The sequence below is a fragment of the Oncorhynchus nerka genome, linkage group LG24 (genome assembly GCF_034236695.1).
Source record: "Oncorhynchus nerka isolate Pitt River linkage group LG24, Oner_Uvic_2.0, whole genome shotgun sequence".
Taxonomy (NCBI): Eukaryota; Metazoa; Chordata; class Actinopteri; order Salmoniformes; family Salmonidae; genus Oncorhynchus; species Oncorhynchus nerka.
In genome coordinates this window covers 23,178,755-23,201,642 of record NC_088419.1, presented here as the reverse complement: position 1 = coordinate 23,201,642, position 22,888 = coordinate 23,178,755, and the positions used below count along the sequence as shown (strand labels likewise).

General features: G+C 41.5%; 1 protein-coding gene across 1 annotated transcript in view; it reads right to left on the bottom strand.

Moving 5' to 3' along the window:
• LOC115107679 (cyclin-dependent kinase 19-like) overlaps positions 1–22,196 on the bottom strand; it is a 68,247-nt gene extending 46,051 nt beyond the window's left edge. Inside the window, exons 1-2 of the mRNA XM_029631191.2 lie at positions 21,934–22,196; positions 8,896–8,971 (exon numbers count right to left, since the gene is read on the bottom strand). Coding sequence (XP_029487051.1) covers positions 8,896–8,971; positions 21,934–22,061 — 204 coding nt within the window. The 5' untranslated portion in view covers positions 22,062–22,196. The remainder of the gene's footprint in view (positions 1–8,895; positions 8,972–21,933) is intronic.
• Between the last annotated feature and the right edge of the window lie 692 nt (positions 22,197–22,888).

Here is a 22,888-nt window from a genome sequence, read left to right as displayed (position 1 = left end):
AGAAATAAAAACTGAAATATATCATTCTCTCTACTACTATTCTGGCGTTTCACATTCTTAAAATAAAGTGGGGGATCCTAACTGACCTAAAACAGGGCATTTATACTAGGATTAAATGTCAGGAATTGTGAAAAACTGAGTTGAAATGTATTTGGCTAAGCTGTATGTAAACTTCCGACTTCAACTGTAGCTAGTTTTTCTATGCCCCGGCAGTGTTGGGTACGCTCAAGGGGGGCGGAGTGTGTCTCTTTGTCAACAACAGCTGGTGTTCAATCTCCATGTAACGACTGTTGGAAGGAGTGGAGGACAAAGGTGCAGCGGGGTACGATGCTGGCACTAAGACCGCACTCAATGATCTGTATAGGGCCATAAGCAAACAACAAAATGCTCATCCAGAGGCAGCGCTCCTAGTTGCCAGTGATTTTAATGCAGGAAAACTGAAATCCATTTTACCTTCTACCAGCTTGTCACCTGTGGAACTAGATGCGAAAAAACTCTTGATCAGCGTCACTCCACACACAGAGACGCATACAAAGTGCTCCCTCGCCCTCCATTTGGCTAATCTGACCGTAACTCTATCCTCTTGATTCCTGCTTACAAGGAAAAACTCAGGAAGTACCAGTAACCCGCTTATTACGGAAGTGGCCTGATGAAGTGGTGCTAAGCTACAAGACTGTTTCACTAACACAGACTGGAATATGTTCCAGGACATTGATGGCATTGAGGAATATACCACATCATCACGTCACGGCTTCATTAATAAGTGCATCGACGACATCATCCCAACAGCGACCGTATGTACAGTACATATCCCAACAAGAAGCTATGGATAACAGGTAACATCCATACTGAGCTAAAAGGCTAGAGCTGCAGCTTTCAAGGAATAGGACACTAACTCGGACGCTTATAAGAAATCCCACTATGTCCTCCGATGAACCATCAAACAGGCAAAGCATCAATACAGAACTAAGAGCGAATCCTCGTCAGATGTGGCAGGGCTTGCAAATGATCACAGATTACAAAGGAAATCCCAGCCGCGAGCTGCCTAGAGACACGAGCCTACCAGATGAGCTTAATGCCTTCTTTGCTCGCTTCGAGGCAAGCAACACTAGACCATGCGTGAGAGCACCACCTGATGTGGGTAAAACAGCCTACACTCTTTGTGGAAGGCTTTCCACTAGATGTTGAAACATTGCTCTGGGGACTTGCTTCCATTCAGCCACAAGAGCATTAGTGATGTCGGGGACTGATGTTGGGCGATTAGGCCTTGCTCGCAGTCTGCGCTCCAATTCATCCCAAAACTGTTTGATGGAGTCGAGGTCAGGGCTCTGTGCAGGCCTGTCAAGTTCTTCCACACCGATCACGAAAAACATTTCTGTATGGACCTTACTGAGTACCATACTCCATATTTTCTAGCATAGTGGTGGTTGCATGATGTTATGTGTATGCTTGTAATCGTTAAGGACTGGGGAGTTTTAAGTATTAAAAAAAACAGATTGGAGCTAAGCACAGGAAAAATCCTAGAGGAAAACCTGGTTCAATCTGCTTTCCACCAGACACTGGGAGATGAATCCAACTTTCAGCAAGACAATCACCTAAAACACAAGGCCAAACCTACCCTGGAGTTGTTACCAAGAAGACAGTGAATGTTCCTGAGTTGCCGAGTTACAGTTTTGACTTAAATCTACTTGAAAATCTATGGCGAGACCTGAAAAGAGCTTGAATAATTTTGAAAAGAATCATGGCAAACGTTGCACAATCCAGGTATGGAAAGCTGTTAGGGACTAAGGCAGAAAGACTCACAGCTGTAATCGTTGCTAACAATGATTCTAACAAGTATTGACAAAGGGTGTTGAATGCTTACGTAAAGAAGATATATTAGTGTTTTATTTTTCATAAATGTTTTACAAATGTTTTTCTTCCACTTTGATATTAGAGTATATTGTATCAATCGTAAACAAAAAATTACAATTAAATCCATTTGATCCCACTTTGTGTCACAATATTTTTTGGAAAACGTCAAAGGGGTGTAAATATTTTCTGAAGGCACTGTACATATCTACCTCAGTACCTCGTACCCCTGCACATGGACTCGGTACTGATACCCCTTGTATATAACCAAGTTATAGTTACTCATTGTGTTTCTATTATTACTTTTATTATTACGTGTTTTACTTTTCTAATATTTCTCTATTTTCTATCTCTCTTCATTGTTGGGAAGGGCCCTAAGTAAGCATTTCACTGTTAGTCCACACCAGTTGTTTACGAAGCATTTGATGAATACAATTTGATTTGATTTGACTAGGCCTTAGGGTTGCAAAATTCTGGGAACTTTCAATAAATTCCATGGTTTTCCAGAAATCCTGGTTGGAGGATTCTGGACGTCCTGCTTATTCCCTCCTGATTCCGAGAATGTTCCAACACTGACTAAGTTTGAGAGAGAACAGAGAATGACACGTCTAAAGATATGTTTAATACAATGCTACTACTGTATCTAGTAAAAGTTGTGAGCGAAAAAGGCCTGAGAACTCACTGAGAAACCCCATCAACTACATAGACAAAGGTAACATATGGCTCAATTGGTAGAGCATGGTGCTTGCAATGCCAAGGTTGTGGGTTCAATTCCCTCGGGGGACCAGTACGGATAATGCATGTACTCACTACTGTAAGCTGCTCTGGATAAGATAAATTACTCAACTGTAAAAAATTATAAACTGACCTGAGTGAAAGTGAGCATTTGTTCTTTAGGAAGGCTCACAACACTCTGAGGCCTTCATTTAGTACATGCCTCAACAGCTCAGTATACTTTCTGAAGCCTTTTATCTGAACATGGTCTGCTTTGTCACAGTGGTTTAAGGGGTGAGCGAGGTTGAACTTGAATCCCCCCTGACTGGTCTAGAATACATTACGCAACCAGCTGCTTTAAGCTCTCTTTCAACAACCAGCTCAATGGCAGTGCACAGTGCAATGGTGACATGTGGATCCTTTGATCCAGATGAGTTGCAGGGCCCTGCCTAATTCAATACAATGAATATGCATGTAATCTGGTGTCATGTCAACACATTACCCCAAAACGACTACAGGTGAGGAAACATTACCCAACACATTATGTAAAAGCCTGAATAAATTCATTCGAAAGATCGATCAATTTCAAAAAGGTACAGTACATTCAGTTCTTAAACTATTTTGCACGTAATGATTTTTCCACAACTTCTGAAGGGACATACCAACACGGAAAAAGTCCAAAAGATCCTCAAGCCATTTGAATGCACAAAACCAATAACACATGGCAGAAAAGCCTCCCTCAAGTCAGTCGTGAATGTGGCCAAACGTTAAACTCTAAGCACAGTTAGAGTTTGTGGGCGACCGGGGGATTGTTGGTGACACAAAGAGTCTATTGTTCTGTTTAAGCGAAGCTGGTCTGAGAGACTTTGAGCAAAATCCATTTATTGTGGCTCTTAACTTCAGCTGGCGACCCTCGAGGTGTTTTGGTCTGATGGTGAGAGCCTCCTGTTGCACTGCTCACATCCGGCTTCACCTGTATTCCACTACTGAGTTCTGGCGCCTCTGACTGACGCCTTTCCTTGACAGCTGTTCCCTTCCCTGGACTTTCGGGGCTAGGGTCCACCTTCTGGGGTTCCCTCACCTAACTAGACCCATCTAGATGCATTCTTTGAGAACATGAATGTTATCATGTGCTATTATCAGCTTCCAGGGGTAGGAGACATAATGTGAGATCAGATAGTAGAAGAACATAATGACCAGGTTTACCAGGAAACTAGCTGAGTAAACTCAACTCCATCCAGCGATATGTCTACGGAGTTGAGTATGTAGTGTGTGTGTGTGTGTGTGTGTGTGTGTGTGTGTTGGGGTGTCAGTATAAGTATGTGTGAGTGTGTGGATAGAATCCAGTGTGTGTGCATAAAGTCAATGCAAGAGAGTTAGTGCAAAAGGGTCAATGTAGATAGTCTGGGAAGCCATTTGATATCTAGCAGTCTTGTCTAGCAGTCTTATGGCTTGTGGGTAGAAGCGATTCAAGGTCCTGTTGGTTCCAGCACTGGTCCTGCTTCCCGTGCGGTAGCAGAGAGAGCAGTCTATGGCTTGGGTGGCTGGAGTCTTTGAATTTGGACCTTTCTCTAACACTGCCTGATATATAGGTCCTGGATGGCAGGGAGCTCGGCCCCAATGATGTACTGGGCCGTATTCACCGCCCTCTGTAGCGCGTTGCAGTCAGAAGCCTTGAAGTTGACGTACCAAGCAGCGGTGCAGCCAGTCAAGATGCTCTCAATGGTGCAGCCAGTCAAGATGCTCTCAATGGTGCAGCTGTAGAACTTTTTGAGGATCTGAGGGCCCATGCCAAATCTTTTCAGCCTCATAAGGGGGAAGAGGTGTTGTCGTGCCCTCTTCACAACTGTGTGGGTGTGTGTGGACCATGTTAATTCCTCAACTCAACTCTGCTCTCGAACCCACTCCACTACAACCCCATCGATGTGGATGGGGGCGTGCTCGCCCCTCTGTTTCCTGTAGTCTACGATCCATGTTCAGTCCCAGGGTCCTGAGTTTGGAGGGGACTATAGTATTGAATGTGAGCTGTAGTCCATGAACAGTATTCTTACATAGATATTCCTTTTGTTCAGGTGAAAATGTCAACAAAAACATATATATATATATATATATATATCGCTATCAACAACAGAATAAACACATTTTGAACTACATACCTACAGTAGAAAATAAGATAATATCTTCTTTCTAATGATGTGAACTTCATTTCTCAACTCCTAATTGTGAGCAAATTACACTCATTTGAGCCAATTACACTCACTGGAATATCTGACATAGGCTTTGAAAAAGCACCGGCGAATAGGCTAGCAGTGTGGCAAGTGCCACTGGCTGCTGATAAGATGTCTTGACTTGGACATACATCCTTGCCAACACATGGCTAACCTTTGTTTAACCAGCTAAACAGCTGCTCTTAGTGAAAATGTGTTTGGAGTTACCTTTCTAGCTAATAGTGTTATGTTATGTTAGACACTCGTCTCAACTCAACTCCGTAGAGATCTATTGACGGAGTTGAGTTTGCACAGCTAGCTACCTGACAACACTTGTTTTCTGATACAGAGCCATAGCTTCCTGAAAACACTGGTTTTGTGATACAGAGCCATACCTACCTGAAAACACTTGTTTTCTGATGCAGAGCCATAGCTACCTGACAACACTTGTTTTCTGATGCAGAGCCATAGCTACCTGACAACACTTGTTTTCTGATACAGAGCCATAGCTTCCTGAAAACACTGGTTTTGTGATACAGAGCCATAGCTTCCTGAAAACACTTGTTTTCTGATGCAGAGCCACAGCTCCCTGAAAACACTTGTTTTCTGATGCAGAGCCATAGCTACCTGAAAAAACTTGTTTTCTGATGCAGAGCCATAGCTACCTGAAAAAACGTGTTTTCTGATGCAGAGCCACAGCTACCTGAAAACACTTGTTTTCCGATACAGAGCCATAGCTACCTGAAAACACTTGTTTTCTGATGCAGAGCCATAGCTACCTGAAAACACTTGTTTTCTGATACAGAGCCATAGCTACCTGAAAACACTTGTTTTCTGATGCAGAGCCACAGCTACCTGACAACACTTGTTTTCTGATGCAGAGCCACAGCTACCTGACAACACTTGTTTTCTGATACAGAGCCATAGCTACCTGACAACACTTGTTTTCTGATACAGAGCCATAGCTACCTGACAACACTTGTTTTCTGATACAGAGCCACTGCTTTCCTCCATTCCCCTCTGGGTGAGGGCATCCACTGGGTCTGGGTCAATCCCATAGCAAGGCCAAAAAGCAATTGAAATTCATGAATTGACCTGTGGGCAATTTTACAGCAACGTGTTAAAAGCATCAACAGCATTACAAGTTATGAAAGTCATGAGTCACCTTTCCATGAGGGGAAGCCAGCCAGTGGTGACACAGGGCTGACTAATACAACAGTTTATAGTACAATGAATAAGAATCAGAGATCACATGAAGGAATAATTGTCCGTGGGGTCAGAACTCTGTGCTCTCTGACAGTTCAGTCTGCTGTAGCACAAACTAGAGGACAGTGCCAGGAGAGAGAGAACATCAGAGCAGTAACCGAGTCGGTTCCACATGATCATAGCCCAGGATGATTGGATCCACCGTGGAGAGAGACAGGGATAGGTGTGTTGTGGAAGCAGAACAGACTAGACACGCTAGCTGGGTCAGATCACCAACTAAACACCCATATTTACTTTCTGTAGACAGGGCCAGATGGACCTCATCCAGGCATTCCGTCCATTTCTGCAGTACTGTGCAGTCAGAGCTGAGGCAGCGGTTTGTAACTAACACACACCTACACCTCTGTTCAAATTAAGACTCCTTATTTACCTTACCTCCAAATGGAGATGAAATGAACTATTCTGTTGACAGTCTATAGAGCACTAATATTGTGTCCCGCCCCACCAATAACCATTTATTCTTTAAGATTAGTCAGCCAAACAATAATATACACATTCTATCTACTTTCACAGTGGGTAGTCAATCATCATCCACTGAGTAAGTTTAGCTGTATTGTGGGTAGAAACACAGCAGGTTTGTCACCGCAACAACTAGTGTACCACAATACAACATTCTGACAATGAGTGGATCACATAGCACATTCCCAGAGAAGTTGGTAGGTGGAAAACTGACGTACATACTGTAACATTAAATAAACCAGTCAGCTCACCTGTCACAAGGACCACATTCTGACGATCTGCTGTTCCTCACAGAGAACTAGATGAATGACACACGGGTATGGCTTCAGATGACACTCACCTCTCAGCACAAATAGCCTAATAACACTCTCCTACAGTATTATGTGTTAGCAATAATCCCCATGTACACTTAAAGAGTCTCTGCCTTCCTGTTTTTAGATAAGGCTACACTAGCGCTGAAAGTAAACCAACGCAGTATGTGTTCTTGGACTGCTTATTGCTTAACCCTTTACACTTGTACCTATATACGGGTTGAAAATGGCAGATTTGGCCATTGATAAACGCCTAAATTGGAACGTAGTGACTGTACAGTAACATGCTATACATGACATCAGCACTCAAGCCCTGCACTTCACAGCGCTGTATAGGTTTTTTGTTGTTTGAGTGAGGGAAATTTAATTTAAGAGGATTCAATGTATTTTGAAAGATGAGATGTTGAGGATCATAATAAATATGCTTTGATGTCATACAAGCCAGACCGACCACCCTTGAATCCATATATGCTCTTCACATCTCCAAATCATAAAAGTCATGTCATATACAGTGTCAACGTTTATGATCACTATGATTGATGTACAGTTACAAGATGACATGTCGTCATACTGGGTTGTTCTGAACAGAATGAGCCTGTTTGTTTATTGTGAAGAAAATTTGCCGCGGAACACGCACCTGAATGCACGCACCTGAATACACGCACCTGAATGCACGCACCTGAATGCACGCACCTGAATGCACGCACCTGAATACACGCACCTGAATGCACGCACCTGAATGCACGCACCTGAATGCACGCACCTGAATGCACGCACCTGAATGCACGCACCTGAATACACACACCTGAATGCACGCATGACTCCGTTCTATGTGCACCAAAATGATGATCTGTTTCTCTGAATTGCCCTGTGAAAACACTGTAAGATTGTATTGTATAACTTAGCTAGTCATGTTGGCAACAGAACAAGCTTTAAAATCATGCCCACCTGACCCAGATTGTGATTTATGATAGGCTGTTGTTGTTCCAAACAAAATAACTACCCGTGTGCTTGTCCTGGTTCCTCAATGGCACAGCTAGGGAAGCAAAAAAAAAGCACCTTATAATTGAAAAGTGCATTAAAACTGCTTAGGAACTGTGCACACTGTGGAGAGGTGTGTGACCACAAGGAGACCAGTTCGTCTTCACTCAAGTCCTTCTTTTGTCTTATCGTGCTCCTACTCCACATTTTCCAGGAATAGTCTTATCATGTAACTGAATATATATCCAGAGTATTTTCAGATTTCGTTATCAGCAAATGCGGTGAAAAGTACAGTAAATGTAAAATGCACATAAAATCACCAGTGTAATGTTTGGATTCAGTCATGTGAACTGTTGTGTCCTCAACTTTGGTATTATAATTTCCCCATAATCTCAAAACTGTGCCCTTTAAATTGATACCATGGTTATGCATATGCTTTTCATATTTTCTATTTAAGAAACATTTCAGTTTAGCCCTATCCATATGGGCCAATTCCCATGAGTGTAAAAGGTTAACACGGGGTTAGGAATAACCTAAAGAGCACGTGAAAAATGAAAAGTGACAGCTGAGTGTAAGCAAAGAGTAGCTGGGTGGATGGCCTATTCACAAGGGCACATGTTTGTGTGTGTTTATCTATTTGCAGAGAGATCGTATTGGTTAACATATTGAAGGCCTGAACTCTATACAGCAGATATATGGGAGCCATAAAATGTGCAGACCTTTATTGTTCTCCTACAATGTGTATCTTGCCAAGCACTTGAGTACTGGTATATATCATGTTTACATGGCCATGGTGATGTCTCTATTGCTTATGCCTCAGCCATTAGGAACACTGCACCACGCAGATACAACTCCTGGTCTAGTACAATCCTGGAAGCACATCGGCGCAGGATTACACTCTACAGTCAAAGTAGAACAGTTCTTAGGCCTCTACTCGTTTATATAGCATCAGCTGAGGCTAGAGCCAAGTGATGGCATGATGCAGCGACTACACATAAGACCTTATTGTAGGAGACAGAAAGCACAGTAGAAAGGAAAATAGCATTGATAGGAGAAAGGACTAAATTAAGGACAAATCAGCGCCTTTAAGCAGTATCTTAACTTACAGCGATTTCCCTGCAAGCAGACATCGATATTCCAGTGCCTTCAATTTGTTTCAGTGCATATTCCTTCTCATCTTCCCTGCAAAGAAAGAGGGGAAAGAGGGGAAATATCAGCACATCAATTTATTTATTTGGCAAGTATGTAACAACACCGCAAACTCACCTTCTTGAACAACATAGATTAGTGAAATAGTGTTTCAGGTATTGAATGTTGTGTGTTTATGAGCAACAGTAAGATAGAACAGGGGATAAGAGGACTCTGCTCTTGCTTGACTTGTTCAAATGGAACAGTAGAATCCCTGCCATTATCAATATCCTCTGGCAGAAGAAGACAGTTATACCCTCTCCACAGGCATGCTCTGTTTTTGAGTGCAGCCTCTCCCCAGAACAAGCATAATTATCTATCCACCCTGCATTTCGCCACCCCCCTCAATGCAAACACATGCTCTGGCTTCATCATAGCCTTCACACCGAGCTGGTCGTTGTTCCTTCTCATAACACACACAGTGCAGAATCAGAAAGGATTTGAAATAGGATTTTATTTAATAAATGCAGTGTCAGGACAAATCCCAGGGCTTTTTTTCTTGACATTCTCAGGGTATTTATGTGCCCTTGTAACAATCTGTTGGTGGTGGAAAAAGGCATTGAAGGCATGTAGAAATGTTAGATGTACTGTGTTGTGCACACGGACATCAGCACACTGTGAAGTAGGGAACTATGGATTATCTGAGATAAGCAGTATCCTCCTAGAAAGGGAATTTACCCCAACATTGACTCTCCAGAAAATATTATTGAGCCATTACAAACATGGCCTGTTGTATAGCTTACTTCTTGCAGAAGATTTGCGAAAAGGTTAAAAAAAATATGTACAAATATGTACAAAAAAAGCTGATTTGTTTAATGAGAATCTGTGTCTGTATGTGTGTGTGTGTGTGGTACCTACATCAAACATGACATCACCAACTGGCCTACATAAGAATGGGTAATGGGCATTCAATAGCGGTGGTTTCAGGCTGGAGGTTTCAGACACTACTATCTCAAATCTGATTTTGACTGAGCCTCAACACTGTTTTAATGGATGTTTAGGTCTGTGATAAAACAGCCTTTGATGGCTCATGAATATGAATTTACTGTAGCCATCTCCGCCTTCTGATTCATTAAGCAATGGACACAAAAGACAGACAAACAACCACTATCATGCCCTATAAACATAGCACTTTATTATATTTATTGGGCATTCACATTTGATTAGTGTCCAGAGATTCCTAGAGGAGCTGGCAGGGGTCCAGAGTGGGTAGGGCTGTCGCACAGTCCAAAGGCTACATATTGGGTTTCTCAACAAGCCTGCATGGCCCCTTCACTCATCTGGCCACAAGCCTGATTCATGTTCCCAATCACATATATGAAGATAGAGACACTCCCTGTTCTCTGTTCACAGAGAGAAAGCTTGTCTTCACACCTCATCAAAGTGCTACTTCTGCTATTTATTGCAGACAGTGGGAAAACCTTGTGGAAAAACAAACAAAAACTAAATTGTCTCAATATGTTCCAGTGACGGTTCTATATGACAACATGTTTTACATCTACTTGGCCAAACTTTGCATGAGGAGTGTTTTATATTGTTGACCAGCAAGGATGGATCATTCTTCATGTCTTATGTGGTGCACATGAAACGAATATTAAAACCTTAGCAGTGCCTTTATGATAATACATGAGATGCAATCACAAAATACAGTGACCGGCTGCTGCGCATTAGTTTTCTTCAACATGCTGTTCAACTAGACTCTCTACAAGGGATTGAAGAGCAAGCATTTGCAACTAAAATGCTAGGCCTACTGCACCACCCCTGAAAGCATGCATCACTGAAAAATCATCATCAGCAACAACAATGGTGACGATGATGCTTGGGCTATGTCTCAGTTTCTAGGCAATTCCATGTAACGGAATGATGCTATGACTCCACTTTTTCCATTTAAAATGTATGTCAAACAAAAAACAATAAATGCTAAGTTTAACAAACCATACAATTCTATACACAATGACTACTTTCAACAATTTCCCGTGAAAATTTGACAAAAACACATTTCCTTGGAAGAACAGTGCATATGCAAAGTTTGGTAAGAGAAATTTGGTTTGTGCTGTAACTGCTGTCATTCTGTTTCCAAACTTTGTATCTGCACTGTACTACAAGTAAATGTGTTTTTGTAAAATGTTCAGTGGAAATTGTTAAAAGTAGTCACTGTGTATAGAGTATAGAGTGTAGAGTGTATAGAGTATGGTTAGTTTAATTTTAAATAATTGTTTATTGTTTTGCAAACATTTTAAAGTTTAAAAAAATCAGAGTCTCAGAATCATTCTGTTTTTGTGGAATTGCCCTTTTCTTTTTTTCAATTTAACGTTTTATGAAGTTTTCTAGTTTTTCAATCAATCAACCAACAAAACACATTCCACGTTCACAGATGTGACAGACTTAAAAAAATAAAAATAAAAAGTCAAAAAATATAATACATTTGAAAAAATTAAAATACAATTAAAATGAAAGATAAAGTCACACATATTTTTCTTAATCTATTTATTTTCCTTGGTGCATATATATATATATACATACATACATACACACATACCCACACATACCCATACATACATACATACATACATACATACATACATACATACATACATACGCACACGTACTCAAAAACAAAGTTAAAAATAAAAACACAAATAAAAAACATATAACACTTGCAGCAGCACTATCAAGGTTCTTATCAGCTATTTCAAGCATTCGCTGAGACGACGGGCCAATAATTCGTTTTTAGGTTTTACAGTACCTTACACAACATGTATCTGCGCATTTCCCTAGTCACCCCGTTCACTCTGTCCAGTTTGAAATATAGTTGAATAGTGGAGACCAGAGTCTATCAAACTTGGGCTGTCTCTTGTGGATGTAATAAGTGAGCTTTTCAAGAGGAAGAAAGTCAACAATCTGGTCAATCCACATTTTAAATGTAGGAGGGGTATTAGAGGCCCACAATAGAAGAATACATTTCTTAGCAAAGTATGTAATAGTTATAAGCAAATTTTCTCTGTCAGGATCAAGAACAAAGTCCTGCTGGGCATTAAGAAGATAGATACACGGGGTCATATCAAACTGTACCTCTAGTATTTGGCAATCTCTCTACAGCTCCAAAATACATGCATATAAGTTCCACTTTCAGAGGTACATCTTTTACAGTTAGGAGACATATCTGTTTTCATTCTATGGAGTCTCAAAGGAGTATAATAAAATCTGTACAAAAATTTGTAATTAGATTCTTTCATTTTTACATTAGTAGAGGAGCAGTATACCCTGTCGCAAACCTCCGCCCATAACTCATCACTGATAGTCAGACCAAGGTCCTTTTCCTAGATTATTTTCAAAGGAGTAAAGGAGGAGCTTCCTTTCCCAGAAAGGAGTCTATAGATGTAAGATATTTTGCCTTTAATGGATTGTGCTGTGACAAGAAGGGTTTCAACTTCATTCAACTGAGTTCTAAACCTCCTCTTGGAGGTAAATGAGGAAATTACATGTCTAATTTGAAGATATATTTTTTTTAAATGGATCTTGGCACATCGAATTCACTGCAGAGCTCTTGAAAGGATTTCAGTGTAGTGGTTTTCTGATGAAATAGGTCTGAAAAGGTCCTGATTCCTAGAGTATGCCAAAGATTAAAGTTGGCATCCCTCAGGGCTTTTGGCAAGTCTGGTTTGCCTACTATAAGAGAGTGAGAACATATTTGGGAGGAAATGCCCAGGTATTTCTTACAGTCCCTCCACGCTAGTAGGGTGCTGTAAATCACAAAGGTTTTGGCTATGTTGCCCACTTCACTAAAGTTATTAATGAATATAATTGAGCTTAAGGGCAATGAACCACAGGATTGGGCTTCTATCTGAATCCATGTTGACTCTTGTCTGTTTGTGATCCATGTTAGCATGTTGCGGATTTGGGCAGACCAGTAGTACAATTGAAGGGAGGGAAGGGAAAGACCACCCTTAGACTCAGGTTTCGATAAACTTGATCCTAGGTTTTTTATTGCTCCATATAAATTTGGTGATGCTTTGGTTAGTTGTTTTGAAGAAGGAAACTGGGAGAACTGAGCATGGGAGCATCTGAAATAAGTAGTTCAGTCTAGGGAGGACGTTCATACGGATGACATTAATTCTTCCTACTAAGCTAATTTGGAGATCATTCTTGATTCGATCCAGGAGTGGAAGATAATTTTCCTTAAAAAGGCTATTCAGATCTGGTGTTATGAAGATCCCGAGGTATTGAAACCCCTCTGTTTTCCATTGGAAAGGACATAGTGTCTTCATAGAGCTGGTGAGTGTAATATTGAGAGGGCAGACAGTAGATTTGTTCAAATTGATCTTATAACCTGAAAACTTGCCATACTGAGCAATTGTGTCTAAAATGAGAGGGAGGGATTTCTCAGGGTTGGATATGTAGAGCAAGACATAATCCGTGTGAAGCGAAATCTTGTGCTGCAGGCCGCCTGCAGAAACACCCATAATAATTGGATTGCTCCTTATCAGCTCTGCCAGAGGCTCCGCCCCCAACAAGTAGAGCAGGGGGGACAGCAAGCACCCTTGTCTTGTGCCCCGTTCCAGAGGGAATTTCGTCCATTAGTAGTCACCATGGCATTTGGATGAGAGTATAGTGATTTGATCCATTTAATAAAATTTGGGCCCATATTGAACTTTTCTAAGACTGAAAACAGAAAGCTCCACTCCATCCTGTCAAACGCCTTCTCAGCATCCAGTGAGGCCAGCAGGACAGGGGTCTTCTGTGCGTTTACTTGATCAATAATATCAAAAAGACGGCGAATGTTATCAGAAGAGTATCTGTCTCTAATAAATCCAGTTTAGTCCGCTTTTATTATTTTGGGAAGAAGAGTGTTTAGTCTTTTGGCGAGCAATTCGAAATCCAACAAGCTTATGGGCCGGAAGGACGAGCAGGATAGGGGGTCCTTGTTCTTTTTTAGCAACACTGTAATGCGGGCTGTGTGCATTGAGTCTGGGAGAACTCAGTTTTTGCAAAAATCCTCCAGCATTGGCATGAAGATAGGGCTGAGCTGGGGCCAAAAAGCTTTGTAGAACTCTCTGGGGAATCCATCTGGGCCTGGGGACTTATTAGGTGGCAGGGAGGTAATTACCTCCAGGATCTCCTTAGGAGTGAAGGGGGAGTTGAGATCTTCTTGGTCGGTCTCTGATAGTTTAGGTAGCGAGATTCCCTCTAGGAAAGAGTGGAGTTCTGCCTCCGTGTGTTTTCTCAGAGGTGTATAGTTTGCAGTAAAAATCATGAAAGGTTCAATTTATATTTTTTGGGTCGTATGTGACCTCGTCCTCTGCTGTTCGGATAGTCATGATTGTACGCTCTGACTGCTCCTTTTTCAATTGGTAAGCAAGCAATCTACTGGGCCTACTCATGGTATTTCTGTTTAGTAAAGAAAACTTGTTTTTTTAATCTCCCGAGTGTAGTCCAAATTCAGTTTGGCTTTGGCTGCTTTAAGATGACTCCAGGAGGTGCTGTCTGGGGATTGTTTATGTATTCACAGCATTCCAGCTCCCTCTCAAGATCTAGCCTGTGTGCTTCCATTGCTTTTTTCTTAGAGGAAGCATATGCGATTAGATGGCCTCTTAGTGTGGCTTTAGCAGCGTCCCACATTGTGGCCGGAGAAACAGGAGAATCTTTATTGTCTTGTGTGTAGTTGTCTATCCATGTAGTTACCAATGTATGGAACGCTTCATTTGATAGCATGGAGGTGTTGAATTTACAGCTCTTTGACCTCAGGAAGTTTTTGCAGAGGTCAAAGCAGAGGTGGACAAAGGCGTGATCTGAAAGTGCTATGGGTCCGATTGTACATGTGGCTGAATTTATGAAACTCTTTGGGATAAAAATGTAATCTATACGGGAGTAGGTGTTATGGACATTAGAGTAGTATGTATAGTCCATAGATGAGCTATTAGTCTCTCTCCAGATATCTATCAGTCCAATCTCTTTAGTAAGAGAGTTCAACATCTTTGCAGATCTAGGATTTGTGGTGGGGACTTGAGATGATTTGTCTAGGGTTGGGTTGAGGGTACAATTAAAATCTCCGGCCACCACGCCAAAGGAGACACAATGCTCATTGAACAGGGTTATCATTTTTGACATGAAGGCAGGAGTATCTGTGTTAGGGGCGTATATGTTTAATATAGTAATTGGTTGACCATATAGTGACCCAGCTATCAAAATAAATCTCCCCTCCAGATCAGATATGTTTTTGTCAATTATGAATGGAAATTTTTTATGGATAAGTATGGCTGTGCCTCTACTGTTTGATTTGAAAGATGAGAAATACACCTGTCCCACCCAAGCTCTGCGGAGTTTAGCATGTTCAGCATCACAGAGGTGTGTCTCTTGTAATAGCGCGATGTCTGCTTTTTCCTTTTTTAGAGCACATAGTATCTTTTTCCGTTTTATTGCATTCCCTAGACCATGGCAGGTCCATGTCAATAGATGTAAGGTACTAGTCATCGTCATCGAACTGTAATCGAACTTTAGTGCAAGTCATCGCTGGGTAAAAGTGGATAGTAGTTACAGCTGCGTTCACATAAAAGGAAAATAAATGGTGTACATAAAATAATAATCTCTGAACACCCCAGCCGAGTTCCCAAACAACTCGACACATCCCGTTGGATCTATTACCCCCCGCTCAGTCTCAATTCTGTGTTCCGAATAAAACAAAAACCGGGAACAGTTAGCAACGCACGTCTCCCTCTCCCCACCAAAGAAATGCCTCATCCTCTCCACCCTGCATTGAGTAAATGACACAGTTGCCCTCGTCCAGACCACACTAAAAGAGGGGAGAAAAATAAAATCAATAGCCCAGCCTACATATACCTCCCCCAAGGGACATAGGGAACCCCAAGTAATAATAGTAACTAAAAAACAGGGAAATAAAAGTAGGCTGAAACATTAGTAGGCCTAGGTTAGGCTATAGAGCCCATCCCTCTCAGTTAAAGGAAAATAAATATAAATTGGACGGCTATAATGACATTTAGGGGGTGGGTCTTTGGATATCGGCTATATGTTGTCTTACCTCCTTTAGTAATGGCATTAATCGCATTTAGTCATTGGTCCGTTTCTCATTGACCAGGATTGTCTTTCAAAAAACGTTTTGCCTCTTCGGGAGTTTTGAAGTGTCGCAAGGCTCCTTGGTGAAGAATCCTGAGCTCGTTTGGGTATTTGAATCCCCTGAAGATGCCTCGGTCAATTGAGTATTTCTTCACTTCGTCAAACTCTTGGCGCTTTCGGTGTATTCCAGCTGACAGGTCCTGGTGTAAAGCCAGTTTGGCGTTTCCCACTGTGATGGTGTTGTTTTTCGCCGCCTGTAGGACTCGTTCCTTGTCGGTGAATCTCAGCAAACGTATGATGATTGGGCGCGGTGGTTGTCTGGCTGCTGGTGGGGGCCTCAGTGCTCTGTGAGCTCTCTCGAGTTCTATGGGCCTGTCGGTGGACAAGTTTGTCTTGCAGGTAGCGTATCAGTGGCATGTTTCCCTCTTCTTTTTCGCCCAGATTGAATAGAACACAATTATTCCTTCGCCCCCTGTTTTCCAGGTCCTCTGTTTTCTCTTCCAGATGCTCGATTTTCTTTTTAGCATATGCTATTGTTTCCATGGCATCTGTCAATAAGTTTTCCATGGATAGGATTCGCCCCTCTGCCTCGTCCAGGTGCCCCGCGTTTATGGTTACCTTGTTGTTGATGTCAGGCAAAGCGTTTTCCAGGAATGTCACCTTGCCCCCTATCGCACTGAGCTGAGAGTTAATGGAATCTAATTTGGTGTTTAGTTCTGTACGTTGGGATCTCAACTCAGAAAGGATGTATTCGACAGAGTGCGAGGTTGGCATTCATAGTGCCTCAAGGGGGGAGCGGATTCCCTTGCTCCTGGCTAATGGCGCTAGTTTTTTCTGAAGCTAGCTTCTTCTTGGAGGCTTTTTCCATCGCTAATGCTCGAGTCCGGGTAAAAATGTCACCTGTAGTGTCGCCTTTTGTAGCCGCCATGACTTTTTCTTACTACAGCTAAATGAGTTTGAACTTGGGGTGGAGGTAAGATTAGGAATTGGAAACTACTTGTGCGGAGCTCTTAGTTCATGCGGCCATCTCGTTCAAGGGTCACGTGATCCCCCTGAATTGCCCTTTTCTAAACATTGGCTAGGTCAACAATACATATTGTAGGGCCTAGTTGAGCAGTATGACTATATACAGTGCCTTCGGAAAGTATTCAGACTTTTTCCACATTTTACCTCATTTACATAACTATTCAGACCCGAAATTGAGTTCAGGTGCATCCTGTGGTAAATTCAATTGATTGGACATGATTTGGAAAGGCACGCACCTGTCTATATAACGTTCCACAGTTGACAGTGCATGTCAGAGCAAAAACCAACCCATGAGGTCAAAGGAATTGTCCGTAGAGCTCCTAGACAGGATTGTGTCGAGGGACAGATCTGGGGTAGGGTACCAAAACATTTCGATAACATTGAAGGTCCCCAAGAACACAGTGGCCTCCATTGTTCTTAAATGGAAGAAGTTTGGAACTGTCACGTTCTGACCTTTATTTCCTTTGTTTTGTATTTATTTAGTATGGTCAGGGCGTGAGTTGGGTGGGCAGTCTATGTTTGTTTTTCTAGGTTTTGGGAATTTCTATGTTTCGGCCTAGTATGGTTCTCAATCAGAGGCAGGTGTCATTAGTTGTCTCTGATTGAGAATCATACTTAGGTAGCCTGGGTTTCACTGTGTGTTTGTGGGTGATTGTTCCTGTCTCTGTGTTTGCACCAGATAGGACTGTTTTGAGTTTTCACATTTCTTGTTTTTTGTAGTCAGTTGTTCATGTGTACCTTAACGCATTAAAAAGAACCATGGACACTTACCACGACGCATATTGGTCCTCAGATCCGTTTCGCCTCTCCTCTTCGGAGGAGGAGGAGGAAATTCATTACAGGAACAACCAAGACTCTTCCTAGAAATGGCCGCCCTGCCAAACTGAGCAATCGAGGGAGAAGGGCCTTGGTCAGGGAGGTGACCAAGAACCCGATGGTCACTCTGACAGAGCTCTAGAGTTCCTCTGAGGAGATGGGAGTACCTTCCAGAAGGACAAACATCTCTGCAGCACTCCACCAATTAGGCCTTTATGGTACAGTGGCTAGACGGAAGCCCCTCCTCAGTAAAAGGCACATGACAGCCCACTTGGAGTATGCCAAAAGGCACCTTAAGACTCTCAGACCATGAGAAACAAGATTCTCTGGTCTGATGAAACCAAGATTGAACTCGTTGGCCTGAATGCATGGTGGTGGCCGCATCATGCTGTGGGGGTGTTTTTCAGTGGCAGGGACTGGGAGACTAGTCAGGATCAAGGCAAAGATGAACGGAGCAAAGTACAGCGGGATCCTTGATGAAAACCTGCTCCAGAGCGCTCAGGACCTCAGACTGCGGTATGGTTCACCTTCTAATAAGATAACGACCCTAAGCACACAGCCAAGACAACGCGGGAGTGGCTTTGGGAAAAGTCTGTGAATGTCCTTGAGTGGCCCAGCCAGAGCCTGGACTTGAACCCAATCGAACATCTCTGTAGAGACCTGAAAATAGCTGGGCAGCAACGCTCCCCATCCAACGTGACAGAGCTTGAGAGGATCTGCAGAGAAGAATGGGAGAAACTTGTAGCGTCATACCCAAGCCGACTCGAGGCTGTAATCGCTGCCAAAGGTGTTTCAACAAAGTACTGAGTGAAGGGTCTGACTACAGTAAATGTGACATTTCTGTTTTTTTTTTTTATTCATGAATTTGAAAAAAATTCTAAAAAAACATTTTTGCTTTGTCATTATGGGGTATTGTGTGTAGATTGTTAAGGGAAAAAATAATTTTATACATTTTTGAATAATACTTTCCGAAGGCACTGTATAGGCTATCTGCATGTTGACAGAGACACCAGTCATGACACCAGTGGTGCCTGGAGAAGTGGGTATACCCAAATTTGGTCAAAAACATCCAGAAAGACGAATCAAAAAGCGCCCTGTGTGAAAAATTCTATGACAAACAGTGACATACCTAAAATTATAAATCCCATATTGGTATTTCAGTCAGGCCAACCCAAGCTGTACTGTGCGAGTAGGCTAATAGTAGGCCTACTATTGAAATAGATAAGAGGCTGTCAACTGAGTCAGAAGTTCATAGCATTCTGAGTCACACTTTTTTAATAGAAAAACACTGGATGTTCTAAGTCCACAACAACACTTAAACCACATCAGGAGACCACTTTTGAGGTCTGGGAAAATCCCCTTTTATTTATTTTTGAGTGTATTTACCCTTTAATTCAACTATGCAGGCACCTAGCACTGTTGTTTCTATAGAGCACATGAAATGGAGTTTGCAAAACAAATGGCCACAAATAATCATGATATCATATCATTCTGCCAGGTAGGCATAGACTACTTTGTAGCTAGTAAACATTTAATTGAGAAGGTTTTCGGCAAAGCCTTTGCATCTACCAGAAGACAGTTAGGCCTATCATTAGCATGGCTATATTTTTCCTCTTCCTTAAATGTTTGAAACCTGGCATGTCTTACCTTGCTTCAAAGTAGCCTATAACCAAAATCCCACCATAGAAAGATGGAGGCAGTTATTTCATAAAGACTAGGGTACAAAACTCATATTGTACACTGTTTTCAGAACATGTTGATTTTGAATTCTTTATCATAACCTTTGTTGTAGGTGCCGCATTCTTGCTTTTCAACCAAGTTGATCTTGTGCATGGCCTACCTGTTCTCAACTGGCCTACCTGGTTAAATAAAGGTGAAATAAAAATGTAAAAAATTGTTTTTTTATTGTTATGGCGTATACCTCCACTACACTACTTTGATAAGCATTGTTGAGATTAAGAAGTGAGTATACGCAATGGCCACAAAAAAAATACGTATTCCTGCGTATACACGTATTCCTGCGTATACCCTCCACTACACCACTGAGAGACACTATCCAGGATGTTTACTACTAACTAAATAGAGTGGGAAATGCTATCAATAGCCTAGTAGCCACCATTGTTGTAGCCTACAAATGACATGAATGAATACGAAAGCTGTGAAAAAACTGACTGTTTTGTCAGACTACTCGAATGACAGGTGAAGCTACCTGTACGAAGGCGCAGGAAATGCAAGGAACGGAACACCAGAAGACCCTTTCACTCCAGAAGGCCCTATGCCAGATCACCAGAAAAATCACCCTCAACTGTTTGATTGCCATTCAAATTGTGCAATCAAACTGCTGCTCATGCTTCGAGGCGATATTTATTTATAACAATGTTTCATCAGGTATCCCATATCACAGGTGGGGGTGGAAGGTCCTATATATAGGGGCAGTACTCAGTGACATCACTTCCTGAAACAGGAGGTAAAAAATGTATAACATAGTTTCACAATATTACCCACTGGAGAAAAAGGAAACTTTCTTGGACAAAGTTCTAGAGGGTGGACAATGTGCTCAATGCAGCTTCATGTACAAATGCAACTCATTTACCCACCCCCGCACAGGACAAAGATTTAAGATCAAGGGCCTGATTACCTGCATGTCTGCCAATGTTATTTACATGTTGAAATGTCCTTGGTGGTCTGTCTTACATTGGGAAAACCCATAGAAGCCTTAAGACATGGATCAGTGAGCACCACAGCAATATTCGGACAGGTGAGACAAAAAATCTGGATGCTGTTCCTTTTGTACAAGCTGGACATCCTATTAGTTCTCTGAGATACATTGGAATAGAAATGGTCAAGATGTCATGCAGTGGAGAGGACATTGACAGGAAACTTCTTCGAAGGGAATCTTTTTGAATCCACAGGCTCAACACACTCTCCTCTTGGCCTTAACGAGGAGTTTGACTTGAAACCGGTTTTATAGTTTCAATATGTCCAAATTGTGTTTTTTTAAATAATATTTTGTGTATGTATATTACTGTAAATATTGATCACATTTCTTATGTACGAACATATATTTTGATACATTTAATGTTTATATTGTGAAACTATGTTATATATGTTTACCTCCTGTTACAGGAAGTGATATCACTGAGAACTGGCACAATATATAGGACCTTCCAACTCCACCTGGGATATGGATGCCTGATGAAGACCTAAGGGTCGAAACATTATTAAAAAAATATCACCTGGGAGCATGAGCAGCAGTGTTTTCTGTGATAGTGATCTACCCTTCTTAAAACCGATATAGGCTTATATTTACACTTTCCCTCCAATTTGGGGAGACACCAGATGAGCCAGGCATATCATGAGATTGGTGCACAAATGAGAATCAAACACAGCAAAATCACTTGCTTGCTGCAGGGAGAAAAAACGAACATTTCAATGGTATTTTCAATTATCCCACATAAATGTTGGTGACATTGCAAAGTAAGTAGGTCAATTAGGAACAACAGTACAACTTAGAAAACTATTAGAAGTGTACTTGTGATATGGGTATTTTATCCATATGTTATTAGAAACACGTAATACTACAGTAATAGCCAAAAATAAATATGACTATATATACACCTATTTGTTTTGCATTTAAGCACCAAAGGGAGTTTAGCATTACATCGAGTTCGACTATACAAGTGCTATTGAGAGAGCTTGGCAATAATAGGATGATTATTTTAGACTAAGCCAAGTTGAACAAGATCAGAGAATATCATTACGCCTATACATTCCTACTGGCGAAATAACTCATGTTGAAAGTAGCCTGCGCTTCCATGAACAATGTGTCAAATAATAAACATCATCACTGTGTTGTTGTGGGGGAGGACCGTTGAGTGAGTGTGAGTGCGTACATGAAAACAAAAACACAGACACGGGCAGCGCTCAGGGTAGTTAAAATCTATCCTCTGCTTTGTCCAACGTGCAAGGAGATATAGCCTAGTCTTGATAAGGCATTCTGCAATCAGTTTATTGAGTACACAATAACGTTATCTGAATCTTACCCGTCTTTGCGCTTAGCTTTATAAACGTGCCCGTAGGTGCCTCGACCCACTTTGCAACCTTCATATTCGAACAGATCTTCTACCTTCTCTCGTTCGGCTGCGAGCTTTGTTTTGAAGTCGTAATCCATTTGAACCCATAAATATTTCTTAATTTACAATAAAATAAAATATTAATTATAACATGCATTAATTAAATAATATGGTCGTTTTATTCCCCCACCATTTCCTTGTTTGGGATTTTGGTCTGCTCCGCTTAATGTTCACTGGCTCGTTGACGTTTCTAATTGACACGCAAGGCTTTCTGGGGAGCGTAGTTTACAAAAGTATTAGCTTGCCTCATCAACATGGAAGTAAAAGGTCTGTGAAACTACACTCCGCATTTCGCGCTGCGTTACTGCACTTGCGTACTCATGAACGCGCTCAGAAAATGTGTGGATTCATGTTTTGTATACAACAAATGTGTAATCCTTTTGAAGTTTGAGCGAACATGTGCAGGTCTCCAATATGTGTTTGAATAGAAAAGAGGTATATTGAAGTAGCTTCAACTGGAGGGATAGGTTGTACTATACAATCCCACCTGTGACATCTATTAGTTTTAGCCTTTTGCTTTTATACAAGAGAGGTAGGCTACATGTAGCAAATCTGCATGTAATTTGTAATCTGTAAAAAAATATGCATATGCAATCATATTACACTATTATGACATCCACCATAACTCGTTTATGAAGAACAGAAGTAGGCCTAGATACCTTTATTAATTATATTTATTACGTTTATTTGGCAGGGACAATGAACAACAAAAGCATGTACCAGAGCACTGAGAGAACATGTGTCGCACCAGATTTAGCTAATAGCTCATTTCCATCTGTAGTCCCTAAAACGTCTAGACATCGGTGAACATCTAGACATGGAAACATTATATACAAAACAGAAATACACCATACAGTTAAAAAAA